Source organism: Phyllostomus discolor, chromosome 8 (genome assembly GCF_004126475.2).
Source record: "Phyllostomus discolor isolate MPI-MPIP mPhyDis1 chromosome 8, mPhyDis1.pri.v3, whole genome shotgun sequence".
In the NCBI taxonomy this organism is placed as follows: Eukaryota; Metazoa; Chordata; class Mammalia; order Chiroptera; family Phyllostomidae; genus Phyllostomus; species Phyllostomus discolor.
The window spans coordinates 114184282-114202900 of record NC_040910.2 but is presented as its reverse complement, the minus strand read 5'-3'; the positions used below and the strand labels follow the sequence as shown (position 1 = coordinate 114202900).

Genomic DNA, 18619 nt, shown 5'->3' with positions numbered 1-18619 from the left:
GTGGCGTCCTCCCCTCCAGTCTGCCTCTGTCTTGGGGTCCGGACAGAGGTTGTTGGTGGTTGTAGCAGCAGTGCCCTGGAACCAAATCGTAACGACTCCTGAAGAGAGGTCGTGCCCAGTCCCGGTGCTGAGAGGGACAGGCCCTCCGTGGCCGTTCGCCGTCCCCACGTGTGTCCCGGCCGCGTCTGCACACCTGGGCCAGGCTGCGGACCTGGGGGACGGAGGGAAGAGGTGGGTGAGGCAGGAATGAGGAGGGCTTTCCAGCGGGCGGTGCTGAGCAGAATTGGCAGGGTTTTGGTTTGGTGTACAGGAGAAGCGTCTGGAGTCGGTGAGGACGGGGTTCCTTTCGGAGTTTCTGGGCATGAAGCCGCTGCCCCCTGGGTCGGGGGAAGCGCCCCGTTCCCATGAAGCCCGCCCTGCAGGTCCCCCCCCCCGTGCCCCCTCCCTTGGTTTCTCGACAGCAGGTTCTGTGTCCACGTGTGGCTGGTTGGTGTCTTTCTGGTTCTTGTTGATCAGGTTTCCCTGCTGTGAGGGTGTCGTGTTCCCTCTTCCTCCGCTCAACTTTTCTGACACAGCAAATCGAGGGCTTTGGCCAAAGCCACGGCTCCCAAATGTGTCCACTAAGTAAACCATACTGTGCCCCTCCCCACCCCACCTCCCGCCCACCTCCTCCTCTACCCCAGAACGGACATTCAGACTTCAGAGAGCCTTGTGGGAGCAGGTCTGCTCCTTCCCCAAGCTTGCCCCAGGGAGCCCTCCCCCAACCCCTGGCTGCTGCTCCAGGCGGCACTGCCCTCCGTGCAGGCGAGACGGCATGGCTGCTCAGTGGCAGTTGGGAGGTGTGCTTCTTTCTGACGGGGGCTTTTCTTCTCTCGGTCCGCGCCTCAAGTCTGTGTGCCCGACCCTGACTGGCAGCAGCAGCCTCAGTGGTCAGTGCCGGGGCCAGAGCTCTGATGTGCTGTCACTTGCTTTGGGACCAGTGGCCAAGCCCCACCTGGTCCCTGGTGCCTCCAGGCCCGAGGTGGCCTGCTGGCCAGAGCTCCGGTCCACAGCTGGGAAGCCTGGACCACAACCTACAGCACCGTTTCCGCTCTGGGATCTTGTAAGCTACTTTTTTAGGCTGTGGTTTGGTGAAAGGAACCAACACATTAACGATTTTTTCCCCCAGAAGCCACTAAATAATTCTTTTTGGCGCGTTTTTGCCTTCCTGTTGGCTGTCTGGTCTTGGAGCAGATGGGGAGCCGGTGGGGGGAGGGGCGCTCCTGAGCAGGCGGCCTGCCGCGCTCTGGCCTGGGTGCCCTGGGCCTGTGCTGCACCTGCCGGGCCAGTGGCACGCAGTTGCTCCCCACCTGGAGCAGCAGCCTTGATGCGTGGGTCCCCGGTGAACTACGAGAGTGACCCTTCCTTCTTCCCCTCCCCTCAACCTGCCAGTCCCGGAAGCCTTTAACCAAACGGGGGCGGGGGCGGCCAGCCTTCTCCTGGCATCTGGGGCGACGGGACAAGGGCTGCCCGGTGTGTCCTGCTCTGCTGCTCTCCTGGCGCTGAGAGGGTGGGTCCGAGCGCTGTCGTTCGCACCCCGCCAGCCCTGCCCGGGGCTGGAGCCAGGGGCAGGTGGGGGTACCCTGGGGTCTGCCCGGCGTCGGGGGGGGGTTGTTGGAGGTGGGGGGGGCTCGTGGGGGCGGCCCGCCTTGGAGCCACCCTGCCCTGTGCAGTATTTATTGCTAAATTATTGTCCAGGAGGGGCGGCACTGGGCCAGGCCCCGGGTATTTATTGCTGTACATAGTGTATGTTTGTGATATATGAGGTTTTCTTTATTTTGTATATGATCAATAAACTCCTTTTAAAAAGACTGGCAGGTGCTTCCTTGGGGCGGCGCGGGCGGGGCCGGAAGGGCGGGGTCTCGCGCGCATGCGTCAGCGCGCGGCCTGCCGGGAGGCGGAAGCGGAAGCGCGCGTCTCCCCGGGAGCGATGGCAGCCGGGGGTCTGAGCCGCTCGGAGCGCAAGGCCGCCGAGCGGGTGCGGCGGCTGCGGGAGGAGCAGCAGCGGGAGCGCCTCCGTCAGGTACGCTGCCGCCGCCCGCCCCGCCCCGCGTCCCTGGCCCGCGCCGCGCTCACCGTCCGCCCCGCGCCCGCAGGTGTCGCGCATCCTGAGGAAAGCGGCGGCCGAGCGCAGCGCGGAGGAGGGCCGGCTCCTGGCCGAGAGCGCGGACCTGGTGACCGAGCTGCAGGGCCGGAGCCGGCGGCGCGAGGGCCTGAAGCGGCGGCAGGAGGAGGCAAGTCCGGCGGCGCCGCGGGCGGGCCGGAGCCGGGTCGGGGCGGGCGGGCGGGCCGGGGCGAGGCGGGGCTCACGGCCGTCCTGGGGGTCTCGGCAGGTGTGCGATGACCCAGAAGAGCTGCGGAGGAAAGTGCGGGAGCTGGCCGGCGCCGTGCGGAACGCCAAGTACCTGGTCGTCTACACGGGCGCGGGCATCAGCACGGTAGGGAGGCGAGGCGGAGGCGGCCGGCTCCCGGGTCCGGGAGCAACTTGGGCCTCTGGGACGGGGCGGGCCTCGGGCGCCCCCTTTTGGTCGTCTGACCCACGGGCCGAGTCCTGATTCGCTTACCCTTAACCAGCGGCTCTGAGGTTGAGAAGTTTGAAATGACTCCATTTGACACCGCACTAAGGAAACAGTTTCGAAGGCCTGTACTCTGTGTCCTGCCCAGTTAAAGGCAAGGAAGGAACATCAAAAAGGATACAATAGCTTAGTATTTGCAAGCACCTCGTTTCAAACGGAGGCGCTGAAAGTGCTGTCCCAAGGCGACAGGGGAGAGCCGAGCCCCGCACTGCCTGGGTCCGCGTTCACTGTTTTCCTGGGTGTCAGAGGGAGGTGAGTGGGGAGCAGGGCAGCGCAAATGGGAGGACGCCAGGTGAGGGAGACGGACCTCCTGTCGAGAAGCTGTCCTGGGCCACGGGGTACGTGTGACCAGCTTGGACACTGAAGGCACGTTATTTGCCTCATGGGTGGGTGGGTGCGTGTCTGTTGTGGCCGACGTGTACGCCCTGCATCCTGGAGAAGCTGGTAGATGATAAGGAGGCACGTCAGCACCCGGCTGTCCCATGAAGCTGGCTGCGTCAGGTCCCTGGAGTAGAGTGCAGGCACACCCTCTGTGGTCTCGGGGCTGGGACTCCAGCCCACCTGGGTTTCTGTAGGCCGGGCCTCGGCAGGTGGGTGAGATTTCACAGGCCAAGGTGGGAGCCAGGCTCCAAACAAGGGAGCGGGCCCCGGAGGAAGGGCGTGCCAGGCCTCTGGCCGCTCTGACTCACAGACAGCTGGCGCACAGGCAGCCTGGTCCCTCCCCCACGGCCGCCTGCAGGCTGGTCAGGAGGTTGTTTCCAAGCGGCCATCTCACCTCTCACAGAGCTGGGGGTGGCCACAGGGCGCCCCGAGCCGCTCATCAGTCTGCTCCGAGCGCCACCGGGTGAGGGTCCGCTCTTTGGTGTGAGTGCGAGCAGCTGATCAGGGCGGGCACTTTTCTGAGCGTAAGCAGCAGGGAGATCGCCCAGCCTGCGGGGCACGAGGCACCTGGGCCCTGGCACACTTTGTCCATCTGTCTGTCCCGTGGCTTTGTTCCGCTGGATGGGGAACCCACGAGACTCCGCCATGTTTACCTACCCTGGAGAGGCCAGCCTGTCCCCACGGAGGTTTGAGCAGACAGCATTTTCATCGTCTGCATGGGAGAGCTTGGGCAGAGGTGGGCCACACCTCGAGGGTCCCCTTTCTTCTGCACTGGCTGGGCTCTGGGGACACAGGTGGGCCTGACCAGCACCCCCCTCTGTGTGGAGGACAAGAATGGCCATACATGGTGCTGGAGGAGCCCCTGGAGGGAGCAGGGTTCTCTGGAGTCTGGGGGGAGGAGCCGGACCAGCTGGGAGTGGGTCCGGGCACTGGGAAGGCCACACACACACTCCGTCCGGGTCCCGGTGGCAGATGCTGAGCCCGTGGGGTGAGCAGAGGCCAGTGCAGGGGCCAGCCTGCCACGTGCTGGGGAAACACTGGCTTCCTCTTCCTGGGGACCCTGCTGGTGCCTGCAGGAGTGCCTGTCCCCGGGGCTCATCTTCCTTTCAAACTCACAGGCGGCCTCCATACCAGATTACCGGGGCCCTAACGGCGTGTGGACGCTGCTCCAGAAGGGGAGGCAGGTCAGGTAAGCAGCCCCGCCTAGCCTGGCCCCGCGGTGCGCGCAGGGCCGGTGCAGGCCTGACCTCCGCTTCCCTCCCTCCCGGCAGTGCCGCCGACCTGAGCGAGGCCGAGCCCACCCTCACGCACATGAGCATCGCCCGGCTGCATGAGCAGAAGCTGGTGAGAGCCCGGGGAGGCTGGCTGGCTGGCTGGCGGGTAGGGGTGCTTGCCACGTCCATGGCCTGGGCCCCGGAGTGCCACCTTGGTGCTTCCTCTCTGTGTCCACACGGGAGGGCTCACGGGGAACCTGGAGACCCTCTGTGGAGCCCCTCCAACCAAGGGAGCTTCCAGGGCTGAAACATAATGACCCAGAAGAGCATCTGGGCCCCAGCCCTGCCTGGCTGAGGGGGGCGATGCAAACATTTGCCTCCCAGGCTGCTCTGGGTGCTTCAGGGTTGTTGGGGGCGGGCCCTCCCTGGTCCTGCCAGGACCTGCCTGCTTCCCCGGCCTGGGGGCACGGGGCCAGCCGGACTTGGGGTGGTCCCGCCGCTGATTGCTGTGTGTCCCCCCTAGGTGCAGCACGTGGTGTCCCAGAACTGCGACGGGCTGCACCTGCGGAGCGGCCTGCCCCGCTCGGCCATCTCCGAGCTGCACGGGAACATGTACATCGAGGTGAGCGACCCCCCTGGCGACTCGGGGGCCGGGGCAGGCCTGCAGCTCTGGCTCATGGTGCCCGCCCCCCACCTTAGGTCTGCACAGCCTGTGCCCCCAACAGGGAGTACGTGCGGGTGTTCGACGTGACGGAGCGCACCGCCCTGCACCGGCACCAGACGGGCCGGGCCTGCCACAAGTGCGGGGCCCCGCTCCGGGACACCATCGTGCACTTCGGGGAGAGGGGCACCCTGGGGCAGCCTCTGAACTGGGAGGCGGCCACCCAGGCTGCCAGCAGAGCAGACACAATCCTGTGTTTGGGCTCCAGCTTAAAGGTACCCAGAGGGCACTGTGGGTGGGACGGGGGCGAGGCTGCTGGGCCCGCTGGGCGCTGGACCCTGGACCCGGCTCCCTATAGCCCTCTTCGCTGGTGTGTGCGTGTCCCGCCTGCCCCCACAGGTGTTGAAGAAGTACCCTCGCCTCTGGTGCATGACCAAGCCCCCCAGCCGGAGGCCCAAGCTCTACATCGTGAACTTACAGGTAACTTGGTGCTCAGAGCCGCGTCTTAGGCCCAGAGTCCCAGGATGTTCCCGCCCGGCACTCAGGCACCTCGGGAGGGGGCGAGGTGCTGGCCTCACTCGCCTTCCTCTGCCCCCAGTGGACCCCGAAGGACGACTGGGCTGTCCTGAAGCTCCATGGGAAGTGTGATGACGTCATGCAGCTCCTCATGGATGAGCTGGGCCTGGAGATCCCCACCTACAGCAGGTGAGGGGGCCCGGGCCCCGCCCCCTCCCTGCCCCCGTGTGGATGGGCTGTGTCTGTCTTTTCTCACGAGCTGAGCGTAGAGAGTTTGGAGGTGTCGCAGGCAGTGTCTGAGGCGTGACCACGGTGCGGTGGCCTCTGCAGGGCCTGGCCCAGGCGCTCCCCCCGCACGGCAGGCAGGCAGCCTGGAGGGGCGGGCAGTGCTGCTCGGACAGGTTCTTGGTTTGGGGAGCTGGCGGCCTCGGGGAAGCTTAAAGGAACTGTTCCTTGAAACAGAATTTGTGATAATTTAGACGTGGTGTGTGTATTGAGTAAAAAGTTTACACTTTCTTTCTCTGTGAATTTTCAGGGTCTTATAGGGGAAATCAATAACCTCTTTTAATCAAAGGGTTCAAGAATTAAGGATCCCTTCACCTTCTGGGCCTGGCAATTCTTGTATGTTATGTTTGTGGTGTTCTGTAATGTGGGCCTATCGTGTACTGTACTTTTTTTTTTTACATTAACTTAGCTCATTTTCCTTATCAGTGCTTATCTGTATCTTAAGTTTATACTATGTGGTTTACATCTCAGACACATGACCTCACCCGGGAGCCTGTAGGCCACACCTCCCTAGTCAGCTGACCTTCCCTCCCATCAGGTCTCCGGGTCCGGGAAGGGGGAGAGGGTCTGGTCCACCCGCCCTGGGCCTTCCAAGCGACAGTCGGGGCCCAGAGTTGCTAGTGACTCACCCCTGCCGGGACTCCTGCCGCCCCAACCGCGCGCGCCTGGCCGCTAGATCTCCAACGAGGACACGGTCTCCGACGAGGCCGAGCTAGTCTTGGGAGCCTACCCCCCTGCAGCTCAGGAAAGGTGGCACTGCCACCCAGCAGAGGCCGCCGCGGCTAAGACGGGGAGGGAGCAGGGCCGCCTCCCCAGTCAGCTCTCCTGTCCCGGGGCATGCTGTGACCTCGAGGGGCTCCCAGGCGCACCTGACCCAGCTTCCCCCTTCCGGCAGGTGGCAGGACCCCATCTTCTCCCTGGCTACCCCCCTGCGGGCCGGCGAGGAAGGCAGCCACAGTCGGAAGTCGCTGTGCAGAAGTCGCGAGGAGCTCCAGGCGGAGGACCAGGGTGCACCTCTGAGCTCAGCCCCCGTCCTGGGTGGCTGGTTTGGCAGGGGCTGCGCCAAAGGCACGAAAAGGAAGAGAGTGACATAGCGTGGCACTTGACTGACAGCAACACTGGCACTTTGCAGGCGGCTGGAACTCTCGACTCCGGGGGCTGGTGGCACCCAGGAGGCCAGGCCTGCCCCTCGGGGTCTAGTGAGACTTCTCTAGGAGTGACACCTTCACCGTGACCGGCTTAGCCATTCGTCTCGACGGGAAGCCCCTTGCACTGCTGTGGTTGCCCCCACACCCGGCCCATCCAGCCTCTTCTGAAGAGGTGGCGGCCACGCACTCCCGCGAGAACAGAGCTCGGGCTGTCCCCACCTGGCGGGCCCAGAGGAAGAAAACGCTGCCTTACCGCCCTCGCCAGGCTACTCTCAGGGCCCTCGACCCCGTTTCTACTTCCTACTACGAATGTTCACTTTACGGCAAACCTTCTTCTGCTTTGGTGTGCGGCACGGGGGCGGTTTGGAGCCTTGGCTCTCGGCAGGCCTTTCCGTGGCTATTAAACATCTCTGCACTGGCTTCCCCTGCCGCTGCGTGTCTGCCTTCCCCGCGTCGTCCGGAGCCGGCGCCCGCGCCCAGCGCCCGCGCCCGCGCCCAGCCGGGCTCCTCGGGGGCGTGGGGGGTGGGAGGTACTCCACGTAGTTATGCCCCGCCCCTCCGCCAGGTGCGAGCTCGGGGGACGGTGGTGCGCGCGTACACCATTGGCGGTGAGCCAAGGGAAGGGGGTGGGGCTCGGCCCAGGCGAGGCACGCCAGTGGCTGCACTCAGGGGGCGTGGCCCAACCCTGGTGAGGCCCGTGGCGCACTCCATTGGTCGCGCCAGGCAGATGGGCGGGGCGGCGCTCCCCATTGGCCGCGTGCGGCTGCTGAGGTCCGCGTGATAGCGCGTGCGCGGGCCGGGGCTGGGCAGACGGTGGCGGCTGCGAGCAGTTTCCGAGCCGTCCCGGCGAGCTGCTGCGGCGGGGCCATGATCCGAAACGGACACGGGGCGGCGGTCGGCGCCGAGCAGCCGGGCCCGGGGGGCAGGCCCGCCGTGCGAGTGTGGTGCGACGGCTGGTGAGTGTGGCGGCGGGCGTTGGCGAGCGTTGGCGGGCAGGGACTGGGTCGGGGCCGCGGGGGCCGCTGCGGCCGCTGCGCTGCCAGCCGCAGAGGCGTGTGTGAGCTGGCCTTCGCTTGGGGCCTTTCTTGGGGCCAGGGTTGGCCGTCGATTGCGGGGAGGGAGGCGGTGGTCAGCAGAGGCCGACCCGGGCTACCGGAGCCTGGAGGACGCTTGGGACCCGGGGCCGCCCCCACCACGGCTGCCCTGCCCGAGGGACCGCGACGCAGTCCAGGACGCTAGCCCCGTCTCGGAGACTCGGAGGGTTCTGGGAGAGGCGCCCTGCCTGCAAGCGCGCCTTCCCCGACGTTTGCCAGCAAGCCGCAGACAGAGCCAGGCCGGCCGCCCAGCTGGCGGGTCGCGGTGGCGAAAGTCGCGTGATGAATTTAATCGTTTTAGTGCCTTCTGAAGGAGCCAGGCACCCGCGGTCTCCCCCAGGGGTGTCTGTGTCGGGTTCCCCGGCCTGGCCAGCGCAGAGCCAGAGAGATTCTTCTGGGTGCCTGGGCAGTGTCAGCCGCGGGACTGGGGGACTGTGTCCAGGACCCCCACTGAAGCCCCTGGGTGCCCTCCTGCCCTCTCTTCCGTCGGGCCACATGGCGGGGTTGTTGGACGCTGTTTGGGGGTGTCAGCTGATGACTTACGGCCTGTGATGCTTCCTTGGCCCTCTCTCTCCTGGGGCGAGCAGAGAAGGAACTGTGCCCTTACCTACGGTGCCTGCACTTGAATCACCTTAGGCAAAGGGAGGGTGGCCTCGTGTCCTCGGACTCTGACCTTGGCCCTGGCCAGCAGGCCCTTGCCCCTGCTGTCACAGCCACAGGCAGCAGTGACTGGGACACACCCTGGCCCCACTGCCACCCTGCATTTCGTGCACCCCCGGCCCAGCCTGACCAGTGGGCACAGGGGACCGGCCTGGGTGCCCCTGGGCTTGGACTTCTTTCTCCCCTGACCCCAGAGCCAGAGCCCGGCCACCCCACGGGCTCGGCTGCCAGACCTGGTGTGGTGAGACCAGGGTCACAGATGGAACAGCTCTGAGTCCCCTGGAGAAGCAGCACAGCTGTGCCCACTCAGAGGGCGGCGGTGCTGGTGCGAGGCCGGGAGGAGCAGAGAACGGGCTTGAGGGCGCAGCCCGGGCCGGAGAGCAGCGTGGGTACCGGCACACACAGGGCACGCGGGGCCTTGGAGCCGGGAGGCCACTGTAACCAGGCCTGGCTGGGAAGATAAAGCTCCAGACCCAGCGACGGGAGGTGGCGGTCGCCCGCTCTCGGAAGCTCTGGGGACCCTGTGGGAGCAGCAGGCACCGCCCCCCGGGCGCTGGTTGGTCGTCGCTGCCTGTCGGCCTAAAGACTCTCCACTTGCCTCGGGCAGCAGCGGGTTCAGCCCGCCCTTGAGTTCTGCAGCTTAGAGGGACCACGCGTGGCATTTCCCATCTGGGAGAGGGCCCTGAGGGCCGTGCTGTCCCAGGAGTGGGGGGCAGGGCTGTTCTTTCTGCGCTCCGGCCCTCAGGACCCGCAGGCCTGGTCCCTGGGCACAGCTGGGCGCTTGCCGCCTCTGGCCCTGGGCCTGGGGACCAGCGCTGTGCGGAGCTGAGCACCCACCTCCCCGCCGAAAGCTCAGGCCCAGCCAGACGCTAGGGAGAAGGTCCTGGCAGTGGCCTCTGAGGGGGCTTTCTGGGGAAGGCACAGAGGAGCCAGGCCGTGCCCCTCGCTGCCCACGGGCCACTCAGCCCCAGCCCTCCCCAGCCCAAGGTGTGACTGCCCTGCCCTCCCGCAGCTACGACATGGTGCATTACGGCCACTCCAACCAGCTGCGCCAGGCGCGGGCCATGGGTGACTACCTCATCGTGGGTGTGCACACTGACGGTAGGCTGGGGTGGCCCTGCCCCCGTCCCCCCTCCCCCAACGCCCGCCTGGGGCGGCCCCGAGTTACCTGGGACTCTGGTTGGGTGAGGGGACCACGCACTTATCCAGCACACCGTCCCGAGCCGGTCGGGGGAGGGCAGTCGGGGGGGGGGCAGGGCGGTGGCCGCGCGGGCGTGGGAGGGCCCCCCCGAGGAGGGGCCGGTGAACCTGCAGCCCGGCCCAGCACACAGAGGGGTCACCAGCGTGTCCACCCCTCTGCTCTGGCCCCAGCGGAGATCGCCAAGCACAAGGGCCCGCCAGTGTTCACGCAGGAGGAGAGGCGCCGCATGGTGCAGGCCATCAAGTGGGTGGACGAGGTGGTGCCGGCGGCTCCCTACGTCACCACGCTGGAGACGCTGGACAAGTACAGCTGCGACTTCTGCGTCCACGGCAGTGAGTGGGCGCTCGGGGCAGGCTCCGGCTGTGGGGCCCCGGGCAGCGCTGGGCTTCCGCACGCTTCGGGGGGCCCTGAGCCCTTGGGGGCCTGAGGACACTCCAGGTCCCACCCCCCAGAGACAGGCCGGGCCATGAGGGCAGGCCCGGGAAGGGGGGTTGTGAGCCCAGCGGTCTCGGTGGTTTCGGGCTAAGGACCCTGCCCCCACATCGCCCTGTAGATGACATCACGCTGACTGTGGACGGCCGGGACACCTACGAGGAGGTGAAGCGGGCTGGGAGGTACAGGTGAGCCCCGTCTCGGGCCCTTTCGAGGGGCGGGACTCAGCGTTCGGGCGGCACGTCCGGGCCGCAGCCTGTGCGGCCTGGGCTGGGGCCGGGGGTCTTGCCAGCAGGGCGCCCCAGGTCTCTGCCACAGCCGGGAGCAGCCGGGAGCGGCGAGGACGTGCTGGTCTGTGGGCGGTGCGCCAGGAGGCGGGGCTGCCCTCGGCGGTGACCCGAGAGCTCCGACCCCACGTCTCCACCGCCACTCCTGTCCCCAGAGAGTGCAAGCGCACCCAGGGCGTGTCCACCACGGACCTCGTCGGCCGCATGCTGCTGGTCACCAAGGCCCACCACAGCAGCCAAGTGAGTCTGGGGAGGTGGGGCCGGGTCCCCAGGGTCCCCAGGGTCCCCCGGCTGCAGGCACCACCGGGAGGGAAGGAGGAACGCCTGCCCGCCCCGCCCGGGGCTGAAGGACGGTGGGCTGTGGTGTCCCGGGCTCGGCTGCGTCTGGAGGGCGCGGCACCTGACTCCCCGCCTTGCCTGGCAGGAAATGTCCTCAGAGTACCGGGAGTACGCAGACAGCTTTGGCAAGGTGAGTGTCCCCGGAGCCTCGCCCGCCACCCTGCTTCCTGCCTCTGGGCTCTGAGCGGGGACTGACCGTCGCTGCCTGGGGGGGGGGCGGCCTGGCCCCCTCACCTTCTCTAGTCCCCTCATCTGACCCCCCCCGAAGGAGACGCTTTTCTCAGAAGGCTCCTCCCAGGTGACCAGCGGTGCCCTTGGGGTGTGGGGCCCGCACAAGTGCTGTGCCCACTGGCCGCCTTCCTTCTGGACCTAGGTGGCAGTGGCTGCAGTTTCCGCTGTGACCATGGGGTGGGGCCACCACCCCACTTACCACAGGGGCCCTGCCCAGCCTGGCCCTGGTGTGTAGGGGAGACAGCCAGGAGTCAGCTGGCAGGCTGCGGCTGGGGTTTCGAGTCCTACCTTGTAGCCCCTGCACCTGCTGCCCCCCCGAACTGTGGCCCTCAGAGCAGGTGGGCAGGCACGCACAGGTAGTGCCAGGCTCTGGAGGGGGGGCAGGTGAGAAGAGGGGGCACGTGCCTGCAAAGTCTCTGTGGCTGATCAGAGCCCTCTTGGCCTGCAGTGCCCGGGGGGGCGGAACCCCTGGACGGGGGTGTCCCAGTTTCTGCAGACGTCCCAGAAGATCATCCAGTTCGCCTCGGGGAAGGAGCCGCAGCCCGGAGAGACGGTCATTTACGTGGCCGGTGCCTTTGACCTGTTCCGTATCCTCTAGGCCCTGGGGGTGGGGGAGTGGGGGGTGGCCCCCGCCCTTTCCTCTGTGTCCACACCGGCCCAAGGGACGTCTGGAGGCCCTGGGGTTGGCGGGCGGGCAGGCAGGGAGCGCGGGGCCTGCAGCGGCCCGGCCGCGTTGCTCGCTCCTGAACCTGGCGCAGACATCGGGCACGTGGACTTCCTGGAGAAGGTGCACGGCCTGGCGGAGCGGCCCTACATCATCGCCGGCCTGCACTTCGACCAGGTCTCGGGTCCCCACGGCCGGGTGCGGGGGGTGCGGGGGGGGGTGCCGTGGGGAGCGAGGCCCCGGGTGCTATGGGGGCCTCTCTGGGCGGGGCTGCCCTCCAGGCCACGCCCCCCTCCCGGGGGCCACTGGCGGGAGGCCCGCTGACCCGCCCTCACCCCTGCCTTAGGAGGTCAACCGCTACAAGGGCAAGAACTACCCCATCATGAACCTGCACGAGCGGACCCTGAGCGTGCTGGCCTGCCGGGTGAGCGCGGCTGGGCGGGGGGGCTGGGGGCCCCTCGGGGGCCCTGGGCACCTGGTCCTGCCTCCCCACGTCCCCTCATCCCCACCAGCAGTCCCGGCTGTCATCTGGGGCCACCCCTCACCCCGCTCCAGCCCGCCGGGGCCCCGCTGACCGGCCGCGCCCCCCGCCTCCGCAGTACGTGTCGGAGGTGGTGATCGGGGCCCCGTACGCAGTCACCGCGGAGCTGCTGGACCACTTCAAGGTGAGGCTCCCGGGCCAGGGTCCCCCAGCAGCTGGGCTGGGGCCGGGGCTGGGCAGTGCGCAGTGGCTGTCTCCCTGGGGTGGGGGCCACCTGACCCCCGCTCCCTCCGCAGGTGGACGTAGTGTGTCACGGGAAGACAGAAATCGTGCCTGACAGGGACGGCTCCGACCCGTACCAGGTGGGGCGTGCTGGGCTCGGCCCGTGCCGGTCTGGGGAACGGGTGTGGTGGCGGCGGCTGCTGCTCCGAGGGCCCCACAGTCCGGGGCGGGGGCAGGACGCTAACAAGCGAGGGTGACTGTCCTCACTGCGCTGGGCAGCCCCTGGGGGTCCAGGGCAGGGCCCACATTTCCCCCCTCCTCGACTCCAGGAGCCCAAGAGGAGGGGCATCTTCTGTCAGGTGGACAGCGGCAGCGACCTCACCACGGACCTCATCGTCCAGCGCATCATCACGAACAGGTGAGGTCTCCGAGGGGCCGCGGGGCGCGTGGAGCCCGAGGCCCCGGGGCTGAGCGGGCGGCTCACGCCCGCTGGCCCGCAGGCTGGAGTACGAGGCCCGGAACCAGAAGAAGGAGGCCAAGGAGCTGGCCTTCCTGGAGGCCATGAGGCGGCAGGAGCCACAGCCCGAGAGGGGGAGCGACACCCCCTTCTGACGACTGGACTGCACAGAGAGCCCTGGAGCTGGAGCGGGCCGCTCCAGCCCCGCCCACTGCCTCTAGGTGTCTGCCCGCCCTGGGTTTCACAGCGTGGCGGCCCCGCCCCCTGCGAGGCACCTGGCGTCCTCTCAGCCTCCCCCCTCAGCTGCACCAGGAGGGAGCCCCCAGGCAGGATGAGCAGAGGGGGCCGGTGACCAGAGGGGTGCCGCCCCGTGTGCCTGGAGGGGCCCCGCCCCCACCCTCCTGGCTGTACTGCCGCCCCGCCCCCTGCCCCCTTGGGAGGCTCCTGCAGACCCGAGCTGACTTCCTGCCCACCCACCTTGGCGAGAGTCCGCTTCAGGGAACAGGGACCCGAGGGCCCACAGCCTTTCCTCCTTGGGGCGCAGGCCAGGCCACCGCCCGCGCCAGCACCCTCTGGCTCGCGCTGTGTCCCTGGTGCCCCGAGCCCAGCTCCAGGGCCCTGCGCCCACCCCCCAGCCAGCCTCCTGCTCCCCCCATGGACTCCTCCGCTTTGTGCGTGACTGGCCGGTGTGCAACCAATAAAGCCGGTGGGAGACGCACTGTGTCGGGCTGCCAGCCCTGCTGCCCACCTGTCGCCTGAGGGACGAGAGGCTGCGTCCCTGCGGCTCCCACGCGGGAAGGATTGGGGCCCTCAGAATCTCGGGGTCTCCTGCACCCAAGTGACACCCACTGGGGGCAGCCTGGCGGCTGCAGGGCCACTTCTGGGGGCGGGGTCCCTGTGCAGCCGCCCCCAGGGAGCCGACACCCGCTCGGGCGGGACCCGAGAGCCAGCCCTGCCTTCTGACGTCGCCGTTTTGCCGACGTCAGAGGCAGAAGGGCAGCCTGTGTCCCCCGGGCGCACGCACCCGCTGGCTCACCTGCGCCCTGGCCGGGGGTCGGACCCGCGTCCTCAGGGCAGTGGGACAGCGCTCTCACCCACGGGGCCAAAGGGAGCGAGGGAGGGAAACCTCAGTGTGTGGGGCTGCCTCTCATGCGCCCACAACCCAGGCCTGTGCCCTGACTGGGAATCGAAACTCTGGGGCTTGTGGGGTGACGCCCAACCCACGGAACCACACTGGCTGGGGCTCAGTTTCACCCTGGGGTCCACCTCGGAGCCCCCGGCAGGAAACTGAAGCAAGGTGGCTGGGATGGTTCACACCCCAGCCGGGCAGCCACCACCCGCTTCCCCTCCCCACAACAGGACTTGAGGCTGTGAGAGGCCCAGGGCTCTCCCCACACCTCCCCCCATCTGGGCCCCCTGACCTTAGGAGCCCTATGGGGCCAGGCCTCCCTGCACTCAGACCCCTGGGCTCCAGGGAACCCCTGAGCAGAAGGACCGGACATCCCCCCGTAGACTCGGAAGGATAGGGCCAATGGGCCTTGGGACAGCTGGCTCAGCCCCAGGCCTTCCCAGAGCCCCCCTCCCAGGGTGCCACCTTGAGCGGGACACAGCCCCAAAGCCCCAGCTGGGGCCTGGGCGTGCGGGAGGGCACCCTCCCCAAAGAGACATCTATCTTGGTACAATGGAATTGTGAGGTCCACCCCCAGCCTCCCTGAGCAGCCACACTGCACAGGTGCTCCGTGGGGTGTGGGCACCCCCAGGGAGGCTCCGGACCTCCCTTGAGGCCCCAGCTCATGCTCTGGAGGGAGCTCGGGGGTGGGGGCAGGGGCCCACTTGCTGGGCTGCCCCCTGACCCTGGGCGTGCAGCTGCCCGCCTTCCTCAACGGCCCCTCCGCCCGCTCGGCAGGGGCGGCTGCCTGGCGCCAGGGGCACTCGCCCCAGTGGGTCAGTTAGAGGGAGGTACTCTGGCCACCCCGGCCACAGGCGCAGCCGCCCCGTCCTGCTGGACCCACCCTGCTCGCCGGCACCGCGCCAGACCCGTAGCTCTCGGCCGCTGCTGAGGAGGTAGGTGCTGGGGCTCCAAGGAGGGGGCGGCCCTAGAAGCCGTCCGTCTAGTACGGGACAGCTCTGGCCTCGGGAAACCCGGGGTTCGAGGCAGGAGGGCCGTCTGAGCGGGGTGATGGGGAGGCTGGCAGAACACCCCTCCCAGTGGCTGGGTGGGAGGTCAGGTGTGGGGAGCAGTGGGGACACCCGGAAGGCTCGCAGCACTGGATTGGAGCCCGGGGCCACGCCTGTGCGGGGTGCTCCCGCAGGGACCCGCAGCAGGCGGTGTGTGGCCGGACTCACGGACTGACCCTCGGGCCCTGCCCCCTCCCGTGGCGCCCCCACCACACACATGCGCACACAGGTGTGTCGTTGCCTCATTTAGCCGTTTACTGTGGAGACCCGGTGGGCGGTGCCCGGCGCCATCTCCTCGGGGGTCGAGGGGTGCGAGCCGGACTGCGGGAGGCGGGGACACCGCGGGCGTCAAGCGCGGCGGCAGTCGGCGGCGCGGAGCGACAGGAAGACGTCCGCCTTGCACTGGAAGGTGGCGCGGCCGTCGGGGAGTCGTTGGCAGCTCTGCAGGTTCGGGGCCACGTCCTTGACGCACACGGCCTGCGGGCAGGAGGCGGCTGAGGGGGCGCTCGGGGCCCGCCCGCCCCCCCACCCATCCCCCGTGGCCTCCCACCGGCTGCACTCACCGGGCTCCGTAGGCTGGGGCGCAGCTGCGGGGCAGTGCCGGCCCGGCCCGGGGGCCCCGCGCCCACGGGGGGTTCAGAGCGCCGCGCGTACGGGGACCCGCGCAAGCCGGACAGCAGCCCCGCGGCGCGGCCCACCGAGTGGGCGCGGGGCCCCGCCGCTGGCTTGTACCAGGCGCGGCCGGGGGACGGCAGCAGCAGCAGGCTCAGCGCCAGGGCGGCGGCCAGTGCCGAGGGCTGGGCCATGGGGATGGGGTCGGGCGTCGGGCTCGGCGCCGCAGCAGCTGGGCACCTTATATCTGCGGCGGGCGGGGCGGGGGCGGCACGAGGACCTGTCCGGCCTCCTCAGACACAGGAGCTGGATGCGCTGGGCGGGGGGGGGGGGAGCCGACGCCCACACCCCCTAAACTGACTGCCCCGCCTGCTGCTGGGAGGGGGCGCCGGGCAGCTCCTACCACCCTCAGTGGGGCCCGAGGGCCCCTCAGAGCAGCAGCAAGTGTAGCTGCTGCACCCCCACCCATCCGAGGGTGCCCCAGCCCTGAGTCGCCCCCAGGGGCCCCCAAGGCTCACAAGACAGGAGAGCCACTGAGCGCACAGCGCCAGGGCTGCTGGAGGAGCGGGGCCTGAGGGTGGGTGGACCGGGGTCTGTCTCCCACGCAGCGAGGAGGGTTGGCCCCCTGTGGGAGGGGGGCAGCAGGCAGTCAGGCGGGGAGCTCTGGGAAGTGGACAGAGGAGTGGGTGGCCTCGGGCTTGGGGTGTTCTCTCCCCACCCCAAACGCTGGTCCGAAGACAGAAGTGCCACCAGAGGCTCATTTTTCACACACCTACTGTGTGCCGGCGTCCAGGAGACAACGGGACCCACTGGACCCAGGACTTAGGTGAAGCCCCTGGGCCCCCAAGGGCAGGTGAGGAGGAGGCAGATGGGGCTGGACTGTGCATGTGCAGGGCCTGGGGGACGACTGTGTGTCCTGCTTGAGGGGACCCAGCCAAGCACAGAGGCGTCCAGGTGGTGGGGGGTGTGGGTGGCCCCCAGCTGGGTGCCTGTGACTGGGGCTGAGGGCACTGTCCCAATGGGCAAGGGGGAAGCTGCCTGGGAGGCTGGGTCCCCGTGGGTCCCTCCTGTCTCCAGAGACAAGTCCCCAGGGAGGGAAGACGTCCAGGGGGCAGCCCAGGGTGGCCACACGCCCTGGGAAGCCGGGGGCCCTCTGCCGTGGCCGCGGCTGCCCCTGCTCCCTCCAGAGGTGCTGGTGAGCCCACAGCCCCAGGTGCACTGCACACCGGGGGGCCCCACCCGCGGAGGGGCTGTCCGGAGCCTGCGGATGCCGGGCAGGCCGCCAGACCTCGCCTGGCAGGGGACATGGGCCCACTCGGGCCCCTCCCCCACTGCCCAGCCGTCGCCCACGACCACAGGGACGGGCAGCCTCAGCAGTCTCCAGAACCCGCCCCAAACTCCTGGGGCTGGGACTGCAGCCCCCCAGGGCCACGCCCCCAGGGAGCTGTGGGGAAGCAGAGGGGCCTGGAGGAGCCACCCAGGGCTGCCCTTCCCTAGGCGGGGCGGCCCCGGACACCGGGGACACAACCTGTCCCTACCCAAGTCACAGCCTTGACGAGGAGCTGGCCCTCCGTGCCCCGTGGGAGACCGGGCTGCCAGACTCCTCCTCACTTCTTGGTGCAGCCACACGGGGCACAGCCTGGCCCCGCGCCACCAGCACCCGCTCGGACCGCCTTCTGGTGGGAGCTGTGCCCAGCCAGGCTCCCGTCAGGGGAGAGGCTGGCCGAGGGCCACAGGCCTCTGACCCCGGTTTCTCGGCCATCCGCAATGCACCCCTGGGCCTCTGTGCTGGCCCCCCCAGCCAGGGCCCGCCACCCTGCTCCCCTCCCCCGGCCGGCCCCGCACCCCTCCGCCCGCAGGAGTCGTGACTCGGGGCAGCAGCACTGCGGGGTGTTTATTCATGAGGCGTCTCGTATCCGTGCAGGCCGAGGCCGCGTCAGCGCCTCGCTCACAGGCACCCGGAGGCCTCCGGCGAGGCCCGGCAGTTTAATGAGCTCCACTTATCGGATGACGGTGTCGGCGTCGTGACAGCAGAGACAGCAGCGCGCCGAGCCGCCCGCCCGCGGGCCAGCGGCTCACTCCTTGAACTTCCACTCCTGGCGGCACATGGGGCAGTGCTGCTGCACCTGCTGCGCGTTCAGCCACTTGAGGATGCAGTGCATGTGGAAGCAGTGCGAGCACTGGCCCCACACCAGCGGGCAGTCGTCGCCCGGCACCTTGCCTGCGCGGGGACAGGAGAGGGCGTGGGTCACACGGGGCGCGTCCACCGCCGGGGGGTGGGGGGCAAGGCAGGGACCCCTTAGAGAGGACAGGTTCCGGAGTCAGGACCAGTCCTGCAGCAGGGCCACCCCTGTGCGAAGGTCGCAGGACCCCTGCCTGGTGGGAGCCGCTCAGGGTGGCTCGGTGTCAGGAAGAGCCCTGGCCGGTCCCTCGGCCCCTGACCGCTGGACTTCTAGAGCCTGGGCCCGTCGGCAGCCACCCCGCGGCCAGGACGCTGGACCTGCCACGCCAGGCTACAGTGTGACTGTGCCCCCCGGCTGAGCGGGACCCACTCCTCCAGCCAGGAGCCAGAGGCAGGGACCTCGAGACCTCACAGGGCCCCTCCCCGGGCAGCAGGGGCCCAGCGCAACACCCAGGAGCGGGCAGGGGGCCTGTCACAGGCTCCCTTCCCCTTTCTAGCCTGAAGGGCTCCCGCCTCCACGGCCCAGGGCTCCTGCTGCTGGCTCTCCACACCGCAGCCCTGGAAACTCGCCTCCGTGCAGGGCCCGAGGCTGAGAAACCACCGTCCTGACCCCCAGAACCTGGGGGACCCGGTCCGCCAGGTGCAGCCACAGTGCACAAGGACCTCCCCAGGCCCCACGGAGGGTCCCCACAGTCAGGGAGGAGTTGAAGCCTGCTCCCCACACCCTCTTCTCCCAGGGCCTCCTTCCCCCCACACCCC

The 18619-nt window shown here is 68.7% G+C and overlaps 4 protein-coding genes across 9 annotated transcripts in view; 2 read left to right on the top strand and 2 right to left on the bottom strand.

Annotated features, from left to right (window-relative positions):
• The window catches only part of ANAPC11 (anaphase promoting complex subunit 11), a 33869-nt gene that overhangs the window by 12244 nt on the left and 3006 nt on the right, over positions 1-18619 (bottom strand). For 3 of the 4 annotated variants that reach the window (XM_036034274.1, XM_036034277.1, XM_036034275.1), the window contains exons 3-5: positions 17758-17899; positions 13134-13163; positions 3841-3846 (exon numbers count right to left, since the gene is read on the bottom strand). In XM_036034274.1, coding sequence (XP_035890167.1) covers positions 3841-3846; positions 13134-13163; positions 17758-17899 — 178 coding nt within the window. Of the gene's footprint in view, positions 1-3840; positions 3847-13133; positions 13164-17593; positions 17900-18619 lie in introns of those variants that run through there. The other variant, XM_028519805.2, reaches the window with a different exon arrangement.
• On the top strand, positions 185-7250 carry SIRT7 (sirtuin 7). 2 transcript variants are annotated; one of them, XR_004904981.1, is made up of 11 exons: positions 185-2062; positions 2136-2273; positions 2373-2477; positions 4115-4185; positions 4268-4340; positions 4734-4832; positions 4910-5146; positions 5271-5351; positions 5470-5576; positions 5923-6008; positions 6568-6707. XR_004904981.1 is itself a non-coding variant. In XM_028520106.2 (10 exons), the coding sequence occupies exons 1-10, from the start codon at positions 1910-1912 to the stop codon at positions 6764-6766; spliced, it is 1263 nt and encodes a 420-aa protein (XP_028375907.1). In that variant the 5' UTR covers positions 188-1909; the 3' UTR covers positions 6767-7250. The 2 variants fall into 2 exon arrangements, 1 of the variants encoding a protein (XP_028375907.1); XM_028520106.2 differs by lacking the exon at positions 5923-6008 and having other exon boundaries at positions 188-2062; positions 6568-7250.
• On the top strand, positions 7628-13611 carry PCYT2 (phosphate cytidylyltransferase 2, ethanolamine). Of its 2 annotated transcripts, XM_028520419.2 has the most exons (13): positions 7630-7776; positions 9587-9675; positions 9946-10107; positions 10329-10395; positions 10650-10734; positions 10919-10963; positions 11513-11651; positions 11823-11905; positions 12075-12152; positions 12328-12393; positions 12506-12571; positions 12761-12849; positions 12932-13611. In XM_028520419.2, exons 1-13 carry the CDS (start codon positions 7688-7690, stop codon positions 13041-13043), a joined length of 1170 nt encoding a protein of 389 aa, XP_028376220.1. In that variant the 5' UTR covers positions 7630-7687; the 3' UTR covers positions 13044-13611. The 2 variants fall into 2 exon arrangements, with proteins under 2 accessions (XP_035890160.1, XP_028376220.1); XM_036034267.1 differs by lacking the exon at positions 9946-10107 and having other exon boundaries at positions 7628-7776; positions 12932-13111.
• NPB (neuropeptide B) lies at positions 15308-15963 on the bottom strand. The gene is made up of 2 exons (XM_028519213.2): positions 15630-15963; positions 15308-15543 (listed from the first exon to the last, which is right to left on the bottom strand). The coding sequence occupies exons 1-2, from the start codon at positions 15870-15872 to the stop codon at positions 15415-15417; spliced, it is 372 nt and encodes a 123-aa protein (XP_028375014.1). The 5' UTR covers positions 15873-15963; the 3' UTR covers positions 15308-15414.